At 45.5% G+C, this 12,110-nt stretch overlaps 3 protein-coding genes across 3 annotated transcripts in view; 2 read left to right on the top strand and 1 right to left on the bottom strand.

Moving 5' to 3' along the window:
* The window catches only part of IKBKAP (inhibitor of kappa light polypeptide gene enhancer in B-cells, kinase complex-associated protein), a 111,808-nt gene extending 110,943 nt beyond the window's left edge, over nt 1-865 (top strand). The window contains exon 36 of the mRNA XM_012638524.1: nt 286-865. Coding sequence (XP_012493978.1) covers nt 286-353 — 68 coding nt within the window. The 3' untranslated portion in view covers nt 354-865. The remainder of the gene's footprint in view (nt 1-285) is intronic.
* Nucleotides 866-6,559: 5,694 nt separating this feature from the next.
* Nucleotides 6,560-8,084, bottom strand: ACTL7A (actin-like 7A). Its single transcript, XM_012638535.1, has one exon. The coding sequence runs from the start codon at nt 8,007-8,009 to the stop codon at nt 6,687-6,689; it is 1,323 nt and encodes a 440-aa protein (XP_012493989.1). The 5' UTR covers nt 8,010-8,084; the 3' UTR covers nt 6,560-6,686.
* A 2,428-nt stretch (nt 8,085-10,512) lies between these two features.
* ACTL7B (actin-like 7B) lies at nt 10,513-11,867 on the top strand. The gene has a single exon (XM_012638532.1). The coding sequence runs from the start codon at nt 10,606-10,608 to the stop codon at nt 11,857-11,859; it is 1,254 nt and encodes a 417-aa protein (XP_012493986.1). The 5' UTR covers nt 10,513-10,605; the 3' UTR covers nt 11,860-11,867.
* The last annotated feature ends 243 nt before the right edge of the window (nt 11,868-12,110 follow it).

Raw genomic sequence — 12,110 nt, 5'->3', positions numbered from 1 at the left:
TCTACCACCACCCTTCCCAGTTGCAATATAGAACATTCTTCACTTTGAATCACAAGGTGAGCATGCCTGAAGTTGAAATGTAGTCCGTCCTCTCAGAGCAGGGCCTCCAGTCTGTTTGCTCTGACCTAGAGGTTGCAAGGGTTGTAGACACATTAACTTTGGCTCGGATGGTTATCTTGTAGCTATAAAACCCAGTCTCATAGTTTGTTTAGCTTAGAGTTACTGCCTCAGTTCCCACCAACAAGAGTGCGTGTATCAAAGTTTTCCTTTCTTTCTTTCTTTTAGATGCTGAGCTTTTTATACCGCCAAAGATGAACAAGAAAACCCAGTGGAAACTGAGCCTGCTAGATTGACTGACTACAGCTTAGGAGGGCTCCAGCAGAGATGGCCATTTTCCACTCAGTCCTAGCTGTCCTTCCACCTCTTGCTTTTTGAGGCCTGGCTGTTGAGAACTGGGAAGAGTAAGATGATGATTTACCTTAGCATTGCCGAGAGCTGCTGTGTGCCCCAGACTTTAGCAGACACCAAGAAATTCTGTTTTTATTTTGTGTGTATGTCTTAATCATTAGCAAGATGTTAAGCTTTAATCCATATAGCATCATTTTTGTGAGAATTACTGTTCTTTTACGTGTGCTGTTTGAAAGCATATTTATGCTAATTATGATAGGGTTTCCTTCCCAGCTACTGGTCTGATTCGTATAGGGACCTTGGGCAAGTTCCATAATTGATTTGTACTTCACTTCTTCATCTGTTAATTGGGAATAATGTTTCATGGTTTCTACCTCAAAAGTGCTAAGACAAGTAAAATAATTTTCTAAATTGTACTAGAGGGAAGAGTATTATATACAAACAACAATGACTATTAGTACTACCAACATTTGGTCAGGTATAATCACTATTTGCTTCTTTTTATCTTAAACTAAAGCAGAATAAAAAGTATCCTTTGAAATTCTAAGCTTTTCTATGCTGATAGCTATTATTCTGTAACATCTTACCAGGTCACGTGCTTTCAGTTATACCTGGGCTGAGACTTCTATAGTTACACTGTCCGTAGGAAGTGTTTTACTGCCTGTGTATTTTCTGCTATAGAATTAGCATTGTTAGACCTGGAACAGATTAGAATTTCTAAATAGTATCATGCACATTTGGTATAGGTGAGCAGTGTGCACTGTATGGCATGCGTGGTTGTAAATTGTCTCTTCTCCAAATACTGCTTCCTTTAACTGAAATGTTTTTGTCAGTATCTAGGCCATTTTATTTATTTTTCTTTATGGTGCTTAACTGACCCCTGTTTCATTCAGTTTCTCAAAAGAACTTCCAGTTATTTTCTTTGGAAGAAATGAGAATGTTTTCTCTTTTTGGTGAATCTAGGAAAAGCCCGGTTATTCTGATAACAGTTTTGTGGCTAATCCTTGGGTAAGGTTAAAAACCTCTTCCATGTTTTTCTGTCAGACCAGACCTTCATTACTGTACATGAACTAACATGTAATGCTGCTTTGGATCCTCAAAGAATAGGTATACCCAAAATTGTAATTTAAGAAGACTTTCCCTAATACAGCAAGATGTTAACTATAGAATCTAGGGGTATTCACTGTATAATTCAACTTTTCTGTATGTTTGAAAATTTTCACAAAATAATAGGAGGAAAAAAAAAAAGGAAGAAAGATATACTCTGCTATGGGGAAATCTACTTTTTGATTTATACCCGTAATGGATTTGCTATAATTAAGTGCTCAACATTGAAAGGCTGACCGTACTTTGTGACTACTCTTTGGCATGGTTAAATGAGCATGGTAACTCATGTGGCATTTTAATATATTATAGTGCTCTTGCTTTGGATAATAGTAAAGGGACCCATGCTGATAGATTGGAAATAGAAGTAAATGTGTCTGTTGATAATGGTCTGAGTTTTCATGGATGCTAATTTTCCTTAAGATAATGTATCAAAGCAGCAGAAAGGAATTTGTGTGGATGCAAATTACTGTCAGTTATTTCCACATTGACAGCAAAGCCAAGGAAGAATTCATGGGAAAAATGGAGGGTATAGGAAAAGGAGAAACTCCTGTGAGTGGTGAATGCTTAATTTTGGAGAAAGATTCTGTTACATTCTATTAATAGAAAAGAGTACATACCCTTCCCAAAAATTAGTACCATCTCAAAAGCGAGTTCATGCCGCAGTAGGCTAGAATCTTCAGTTGTTTTCTTGATTCCATTGAGTCAGAGAGCTTTGCTCAGGTGCTCCAGACATCAAGAGGGAACTTGCAGAGGATTGTCTTCTTTGATCAAAGTGATTTTAACTTTTCACTTTTCAAAAAACTGAGCAGGAGCTGACGTTTTTATTACCTTTATGAGTATAGCTTGGTGTAATTTCTTAGCATGGCTGCATATTTTAAGATAAATTTCTCTAAACATACACATATACATATGAACACATACAAACAGACACACACACACATGCACGCACTCTTGAGATTGGTCATAGCCATGACTGAAGAGGGTGTTTTAAAAAAATAAAACTGATGATTCTTAGGAATTTAAGGTGACTGCAAGTTTGGGAAGCAAAATTAGTTATTTTTCCTCCTGTAGTGCTGGTTATCTGTGCTTCTATTAGAAGCACCACCTGGACAAGTTTTGGGGAGTCTTGATTGTCTTTGTCATATTTATTAGTGAGTGAGTGAGGATGAAAATCTTAGGCGCTAGATAACTACAAATGTTCAAGAGGCTGTAGATAAGCCAAGACTAATATGGTGACATTTGCCAGTGCTACTGTTGATTCTTGTGCTCCTGTGTTCTCTGTCCTGCTCAGCCCTTGCCTGTGTCTTGTGTCTGCAGTAAGCTGCCCCACCATTACTCTTATTGGCTCTAAAGTCCCAGGAACTTTAAGAACAGATGTCCTCCTGGTATAAAGGAAAGAACAAGGTTTTGGGTCATGTGTCCACCCATCTTAGTGTCCTTAGACAAGGCCCCTTAATTTGAACCTTGCTTTCCTCCAGCCTTGAATGCCCATCAGGCTAAGAGGGGTTTTTTAATGGCAATTTAATTGACATTTTGGGTCTTATCATTCTTTGTGTGTGGGGCAGGGAGAACTGTCTTGTGCAGGTGTAGGATATTTAACAACTTCCCTGGTGTTTACCCACAAGATGCCAGTAGAACACACTCTCACCCCTGTGACGACAACCAAAAATGTCTTTAGATATTGTCAAATGTCCCCTAGGAGTCAAAATTGCCCCCAGTTGATGAATTAAAGGATTCTTTTTCTACTAGGACAGTTGTGAGGATCAAGCGAGAGAATTATAAAAGTGCTTCTAAAAAGACTATATAAATTGTTCAGCCTTATATTGATAGTTTTCATTTTAAAATGAACATTTAGGCCTAGGAAGTCCTGAAGACTTCCCTCCACCAGAACCACCTCACACTCTTCCTCTTCATCAAGACTTTAGCCTTTTGGGGGATTCTTGACTTGGGGTTCATAGACCCCTAAGGGATCTGAAGATAAAAGTATATTTCTATATGATTGGTTTTCTCTGTGATCCTATGTATTAGGTCATTAAACATGAAATGTCCGATTTTGAATCAAAAGTATTTACTGTATCTCAAACAAGAAGCAGTACAATTAATCAAAGTATGCACCTAAACTATCGACACAATTTTGCCATCTTAACAGTAGCTTGTTTATGCCAGTAGGAAAGAAGCTTGGAGAGCCAGTGGCTATGAAATCACCAAAGGTGTTTTCCACAGCTTGTTGAGAATTAAATATTTTTCCTTGTAAGAACTGGTCCAAAGATTGGAAGAAGTGGTAGTCAGTTGGTGCAAGGTCTGGTGAATACGGTGGATGACAGAGAGTTTCCAAGTCTAATCTCCGTAGTTTGAGCAGTGTTATTTGTGCAACATGTGGTCGAGCGTTGTCTTGCAAGAGGATTGGCCTGTCTCTTGACCGATCTCGGCTGCTTAATTGCAAGCATCCTCATCATTTTGTCCGATTGGTTGCAGTAGACATCTGTTGTAATCGACTGACCAGGTTTCATGAAGGGGTAGTGGACAATACCAGTGCTGGACCACCAAACAGACACCATTAGCTTTTAGGATGAATATTCGGGTTTCAACTATGTTTTGGCACTTCATCTTGATCCAAGCATTGTGCTGAACACTTGAAATTGTCAGAAAGAATCCATTTTTTGGTCACACGTTACAATACGGTGTAGAAATGGTTCACCTTTATGCCGTGACAGCAAAGAAAGGCAAGCTTTAAGACAATTTCTCTTCCAATGGTCATTTAATTCATGTGGAACCCATCTATCCGGCTTCTTTACCTTGCCGATTTTTTTCAAATGGTCCAATATTGTTGAAATAGTAACATCAGACCTTGCTGCTAATTAACGTGTAGGTTGAGATATATTTGCTTCTACTACAGCTTTTAGCCCGTCATTATCCATCTTGGTGTCAGTTTGCCCATGTGGCTCATTTTCAAGGTTAAAATCACCAGAACGGAACTTCTCAAACTGTTGATGTACTGTGCATTCATTAGCCACATCCTTTCCAAACACTTTGTTGATGTTTTGAGCTGTCTGCACTGCATTATTTCCATGATGGAACTCATATTCAAAAATAACATGAATTTTTGACATACCCCATGGTTTCACAAAAATTTGTCTAAAAAAAATTTGAAAGATAATCACAAGTCAAACCAAGTGTTTGAAAGACTGAGGATGTACCTTCACAAGAAACATAAAACAAGAAGCATCAAAGTAAATGTCAGCGATATCACCTGTCAAAGTTAGTACTTAAGGAAATCGGACATTCCATACTTAATAACCTAATATTTTATTTTATACCCATAAAAACATTATTCTTAGAAGGTGTTCATAGGCTTTACCACCCTGCCAGAGAGGTCCAAGGATTAAGAACTAACCAAAACTTTACCTTGCCTGTCAGTGAATGATTGTGGAGTGTTGGCTGTAGAGTGGTTTGGAAACCGGCGTAAACAAGATGTACCTCTGTCAAGTCAGTGTACCCAAACTCCTGGCTGATTCCGAGACACTCAAGTGTGAGGTTCGGTCATCCTTGTTGAATCATAGGAAGCTCAGATGCCCTTCTGTGGCTGGCCATCTACTGATGCCAGCCAGATACACTTATCACCAGATCTGGATCCAGAGTTGGGCACTTGAGGCCTTCCAAGGCTGTCTAGGCAAACCTGGAGGCTGTGGGAATGGCTCTGTAGGACTTCTCCCTAGAGATGGTAGAGATGCCAGCTTTCCACTGAATACCTTTGAGTGCCTGTGTGGCTAAGGACCATAGTAAGAGACTTTTGGCTTTTCGTGTAAGAGGTTGAAGTCTACAAGATACTAACTAGCTATCGTGAACACCTCCCAGAGGCCAGACACTGATATTTAGGTGTTCGTCTCTGTTTTTTTACATCTGCTGTGTGAGGTAGGCATTTGCATTCAATTTTATAGATAAGCAAAGACTCAGGTCACATAGATGATAGCAAAATAGGATTTCAAATCATAGATCTCAAAAGCCATGTTCTTTCCCACTATTTCATGTTGCCTCCTGGTGGCGTTCAGATTTCTGAGCTTTGAAGTCAGGGCAAAGAATGTATTTGAGGGCTGTTGTAAAGAATCACCAATTTAGAGTGCTTCAATTACAAACTCCCTCTGTAGGAATACCATAGAACTTGCCGGGCTCTGGAAGGGCTTCCCTGGTTACTGAGGGTCTGTAAGTCCCTTTGGGCTTCTTGGTTGGATTAAAAAGATCAGCACAGGGCAGTCTTCCACAAACCCACACTATCAGCTCCTTAACCAGCAGCCTGTATCTTGAGCCCACCCTAAACTCCAGCTGTATACTTTCTAGGCTAATGGAGAATCCAGTCTGGTGGGAGATCGGCAGCACTTCTTGCAGTGTATAAAGAATGACCATGGCTTCCATCCTTGACCTCAATGCTGATAGCCCAAGATACATCTCACCCCAGTTTTTAAAAAGGCGAGATCTACATAGCATTCATTCTCTGAAGAGTTGCCCCTTACCTTGATCATAATATGCTAGGCTCCAGCAGCAGTTACCATGATGGCTTAATAAGAACTGGCGTTGAGACATAAGTGACTATTTGGAACTAAAAGAAAGTATAGGTAAAGCAGGGGTCAGACATCTTTACCAGCTCTTTCCAGGCCTTCAGAATTGCTGAGGAAGTATGCAATGTACAGTGCTGCTTTGTGAGAGATTAAACCATTGCAGCTACTTCCAATTGGTGTTTATGGAAAGGGAGCTTCTTATATGCCCCAACAGCATTTACCTATAATCTATCTTCGTTACACTCCCCCTTCCAAACAGATTTTAACAATAAAGTAGTTCGTAAGATGGGGAATGCACAAAATAAGGAACAGAATAATTTTAAAGCTAGTTTCTCTCAGGAAAATGTGTTTAGGCAATCAACATACAATGCATGTCTTTTTTTGTTCATCCTCCCCCCATAGTTGCTTTTGTTTTGGCAAATGTATATTTTAAGGCAGATGGTTCGTCTTTTAAGTTCTTATTAAATCAGAAAATAGTGAAACACACTGTGGAGGGGAACATGAGGGGTGTTTAATGCTACAGGAATGAACGTGCTGGCTCAGCTCCCTGTATGTAGGAGAGCACTCACCCAGCAAAGCTGATGTACTGCCCGTGCGGTGGCCATGCTTTATGGGCATTCAGAAGCATCTTCTGTAGAGGAAGAAAGGCCCGTGTTCCTCGTACTCAGAGCGGTGGACCCACAGTGGTTGGAAGCCCTGAAGTGAAGCCAGGATGGAGCCACCAGTCCACACTGAACTGTCTCTCTCAGGCAACACATTTACCTGTGGGGTGTCATTGGGACACATGCTACTCAGCTCCTTCTGCAGACGGTTAGGAAAACCGCTGAGCATAGTGCTGCCCCCACAGAGCAGGATGTTCCCCATGAGGTCCCGTTTGAGGGCAATGTCACACTTGTTAAGGCAGGACACTGTCTGGGTGTGGAGGCCTAGCTGCATGGACTTGATGAGAGATGGCTTGAAGAACATCTCCGAGCAGAGGAACCTTTCCTGGCACAGTTGTATCTCATTCCCATCAGGCAGAATGTACTGGATCATATGCTCATTGGGAGGGACTTTCTTCTCTTCGGTGGGATCCAGAGCCACAAAGCAGCATTTCTTCTTGATGTCCTCCACGATGCCTATCTGGTCCTCAGTGAAGTGCTTCCCTGAACTGTTCATCAGGCCCATCAGGTAGACTGTCAAGTCAGAGCCTGCGTAGTCTAGCCTTCCGGTGATGCTGGGCAAAGGGTATCCCTCATAGATGGGGACCACATAGGACACACCGTGGCCAACCTCCACCACCAGGCCGGAGGTCCTTCCATAGGAGTACATGGACAGGCGGGACTGGTAGGCGATGTGCATTGCAGGAGTGTTGAAGGTTTCAAACAGCATTTCAGCATATTTCTCTCTGTTGGTGTGTGGGCTCAGGGGTGGGTCTGAAACCAAGACTGCATGCTCCTCTGGGGCAACCTTCATTTCTTGTCGGAAGAGATATTCCCAGATATCCTGCACTGTATCCCAGTCCACAATGATGCCATGTCTCAGAGGATTAACTAGCTTAAGATGAAGCTCTGAATCGGCAATCTCCTGCCCCACATATGTCTCCTTGCGATTATCCCCAGTCTTGGCAGTCTCCATGTAGGGCTTGCCCACTGTTGTTGAGATCCTGTGAGAGGGCCTTGGCAGGCCCGCAAAGCCACATTTACAGTAGCCAGTGCCAAGGTCCACGACCACTGCTTTGGCAGCCTCTAGCTTGGGCCTCCCGTTGGCCACTGCTGATTTGGTAGGATCTTCTGGCTCCAAAGTCTTACGGCGGACCCACACTGCCCGCTTTGCTGGGCCATCCCTTAAGGAGGCAGTCTGGAGGGCCTGTATCTGTGTGGGGGCCTGATCACCCACCTTCTTGGCAGGCCCATCCCCTATGATTGCTGCCCGTGAACCCCACACGTTGTCAAGAGCCATACTGCCCTTGGAAAGTTCCTCAATCCCTCTGACTTCAAGGCCTGAAAGGCCTAAATCAGAGGACAACTTGGGAATTTTCCCAATGGTGACATCACTGATTATGATGTAATATGGTGACCTGGGCTTTCTAGTTACTGGGAACCTTTGTCCCATGTTTGGGTACATTTGGGGTATTTTTGAAATACCTCCCCTTTTTCTAAATGTTGGGAGTTTTAAGATTTTAATTTTTTTTTAGTTTTTAACACCACAGGAGTCCAAATTGCACCTTTTTTCCTAAATTTTGTCATAAACCTGATTTATTCAATTAATATTTATTGAGTGCCTCCTATGTGCAAGGCAGCTGGGAATTCAGTGACAAAAAAGACAAAAATCTCTTAGTCTACTTGGTGGGGGTTGAGGAGTGACAAACAATAACCAAAGTAATGTTAGAAAGCTCCTACTCCTGCATTCCATATGCCTGTGAGCGTGTGTGGCACCACCATCCACCCACCTAGTTGCTCAAGGGAGAAAGCTGGAGGTGGTGGAGAGGGCTCAAGTTTATGAGAGGGCATAGCACTATAGTAATCAGAGTCAACTAACATTTTGAGTAGTCTGCCCAAGGTCGTACAGATTATAAATGATAAAGCTGGATTTGAACCCAGGTCTTCTGAGGTCAGTTTCTTAGTCTTCCTTCTCGTCTGTACTGGCTTTCCATAAGGAATGGAAGAAAAGCAGGCTGGGGCAGTTCTGAGCACTGCCTTTAGCCTAAGGGTTGTCATGAAAGAATTCTCTTGCCCTGCAGCACCTTGAGAGTAGACCAATTCATGGTTTCAGAGAGGTACAGATATCCTGTGTGAAGAAAAGTTTGTCACTCACAGCTGGCCATGCCAAACTCTTAGGTGGCATGTTCTAGAGCAGCAGTCCCCAGCCTTTTTGACACCAGAGACCAGTTTCATGGAAGACAGTTTTTCCATGGATGGGGAAGGGGTGGGGTGGCCACCTTGGCTCCACCTCAGATCATCAGACGTTGGATTCTCATGGGGAGCATGCAACCTAGATCCCTAGCATATGCAGTTTGCAGTGGAGTTCATGCTCCTATGGGGGTCTGATGCTGCTGCTGATCTGAAAGGGGCAGGTGGTAATGGGGGTCCCTGTGAATTGTCCTTTCTGGATGGCAGGTCATATTTCTTGCTTGGGCACAGGTGAGAGATTCCTCCTTCCCTCTTCCTCATGCCCCATATCTAATCATCTAATGTGAGTGCAGTGTTTGAGGCTAAAGAGTTCCCAGGAGCCAATGAGAGAAGGCTTCAAATGCCAGGGTAAGAGTTTGGATTAAAGTTGGTTGGGGAACCAACAGATTAGATTCAATTCCACCTTCTAAACTCCTCTAGAACCTGTCTCTTCCACACTATGACAGCCCTAGGTCAGGCCACTTTCAGGAATTTCCATGGCCTCCTTTCAGGTCTCAGCTTCTAGTCTCGCCCCTCCCATCCATTCTCTACATTATAGCCAAATGCAAATCTCTCTAAAATTTTTCTGGAAGGCAAATCTGACCACTCCCCTGCTAAAAGCCTTCATTGGTTCCCCAGCTGTCCTCGGTTTGTTCTAAGCCTACTCCTAGCATTTGTGGCCCTCCCTGGTTGGCTCTGTGACCTCTCTAGTTTAGTCTGTTTTTCCAAACACTGTGTCTACTGGAAGTTCTTCACTGTGCATCCTTCTGAGCCTTTGCTTAAGCCACACTCTCTGCTTGGGATGCCTGTGCCTCTTAGCCACTTGACAAATACCCATACCTCTTTCAGTATTTGACTTAAGCATCACCTCCTCTCTAGAGAACCTGCGGACTTCCTCCCTCAAATAAGCACTTGCTCCATCATGCACCTCTCTTCTCCAAGCAGACTTCTGCCTGCAGACTCATCTGCATCCATTCTATCTCCTCACCTAGACGGGGCATTGCTTGTGGCCAGGGTTTCCTTTGTCACTGGCAGGCTACACTGGGCTGAACCTGCTACTCCCCCCCCCCCCCCAGTAAATGTTGAATGAAGAGAGGAAAGTATTGTTGGGGTTCTCAAACTCTTTAAGGAGGCCTGGTGCATTGGAATTGGATGAACTCCAATGTTAAAGTATAAACACTCCAAGAACTGTTTCCTCTTGGGGAAGTCCTTTGAATTCTGAGCCTCTTATTTCCTCAGCTCTGTGTACCTCCCAGAATTCTGCAAAATAACATAAGTGGAGTCCCTGGTACAGTCCCTGACTTACTATAGGGGCTCAAATATTTAGCACCCTCTCCGCCAAGAAGCAGAAGAGGAAAAGGCATTCAGTCAGTAAAGCATAGGGATGTAAGGAGGGGAGCAGAAACCTCCAAGACCCCAGTGTGTTTGAATTTCTATAACTGCTGGCCACCTGCTCTGTCCTGGATCAAACTCGACTTAGGGGGACAGGGGTTAGAGTGACCGACCAAGGGCCCATGGAAGCCAAGCCCTCCCCGGGCTGCCTGAATGGACCAGCCCCCAGTGACATCACAATCCTGGTGGTTGCCAAGGCACTGCTGGAGGTGGGCTCTCATTTCTCCCTGTGGAGCTCTAGGATGTGGATGTGAGAAGGTGAGCAAGAAAGTCAGATGGCGACAAGGAACAGTCCCAGCCTCATGCCCCTGGGCACGGCTCAGGGTGACCCTGGAGAGGCAGGAACACTGCCAGGCCCTGATGCTGGCATCCGGGACACAGGTTCAGCCACTCAGCAGAAGATGAAGCCTAAGAAGGTGCGCAAGGTCAAGGCACTCATCATTGACCTGGGCTCCCAGTACTGCAAGTGCGGCTACGCGGGGGAGCCCAGGCCCACCTACTTCATCTCCTCCACTGTGGGCAAGCGCTGCCCCGAGGCAGCGGACTCTGGCGACACCAGCAAGCAGACCTATGTGGGCCATGAGCTGCTCAGCATGGAGACGCCCCTCAAGCTGGTTAACCCACTGAAGCACGGCATCGTGGTGGACTGGGACTGCGTCCAGAACATCTGGGAGTACATCTTCCACACGGCCATGAAGATCCTCCCTGAGGAGCACGCCGTGCTGGTCTCCGACCCTCCGCTCAGCCCCAGTAGCAACCGGGAGAAGTACGCTGAGCTCATGTTCGAGACCTTTGGCATCCCTGCCATGCACGTGACGTCCCAGTCGCTGCTGTCCATCTACTCCTACGGCAAGACCTCGGGGCTGGTGGTGGAGAGTGGGCATGGCGTCTCGCACGTGGTGCCCATCTCGGAAGGCGATGTGCTGCCGGGGCTGACAAGCCGCGCTGACTACGCAGGGGGTGACCTCACCAACTACCTGATGCAGCTGCTCAACCAGGCTGGCCACAAGTTCACAGATGACCACCTGCACATCATAGAGCACATCAAGAAGAAGTGCGGCTACGCGGCCCTGCTGCCTGAGGAGGAGCTACGTTTGTCCCTGGAGGAGCTGCGCGTGGACTACGAGCTCCCTGATGGTAAGCACATCACCATTGGCCAGGAGCGCTTCCGCTGCTCCGAGATGCTCTTCAAGCCCTCCCTGGTGGGCAGCAGCCAGCCGGGCCTGCCAGAGCTCACAGCCGCCTGCCTGGGCCGTTGCGAGGAGGCGGGCTTCAAGGAGGAGATGGCCACCAATGTGCTGCTGTGCGGCGGCTGCACCATGCTGGATGGCTTCCCTGAGCGCTTCCAGAGGGAGCTTAGCCTGCTCTGCCCTGGGGATAGCCCCGTGGTGGCCGCTGCTCCTGAGAGGAAGACCTCGGTGTGGACTGGCGGCTCCATTCTGGCCTCCCTCCAGGCCTTCCAGCAGCTCTGGGTCAGCAAGGAGGAGTTTGAGGAGCGGGGCAGTGCGGCCATCTACAGCAAGTGCTGAGCGGTGGCCATGGGCCACTCTATACATTTACAGAGTTTCACATAAAACTTTAATGCGCAATGGCTCTTGTCCAGTCTGGATTTCTTGCTCTAATTTGATAGTAGAAGGAAATGGGGAGTTGGACTTAGAAGTATGGGAACCTTTTGCTCTGCTGGGGGAGGTGGATAAAGGGTTGGGGGGGTCCCCACTGATCCCACCCCCTCTGCCTGGTTCATGAGGGTGACATCATCTCAGAGCCCAGAGTGTGGCTT

This window comes from Propithecus coquereli, unplaced genomic scaffold (assembly GCF_000956105.1).
Source record: "Propithecus coquereli isolate 6110/MARCELLA unplaced genomic scaffold, Pcoq_1.0 Scaffold130, whole genome shotgun sequence".
NCBI classification, from domain to species: Eukaryota; Metazoa; Chordata; class Mammalia; order Primates; family Indriidae; genus Propithecus; species Propithecus coquereli.
This window is presented reverse-complemented; position numbering and strand designations above follow the sequence as displayed.

Bases quoted from the DNA above. Each gene is read 5' to 3' on its own strand.
- ACTL7A (XM_012638535.1), bottom strand. From the start codon at position 8,009: ATGGCTCTTGACAACGTGTGGGGTTCACGGGCAGCAATCATAGGGGAT.
- ACTL7B (XM_012638532.1), top strand. From the start codon at position 10,606: ATGGCGACAAGGAACAGTCCCAGCCTCATGCCCCTGGGCACGGCTCAG.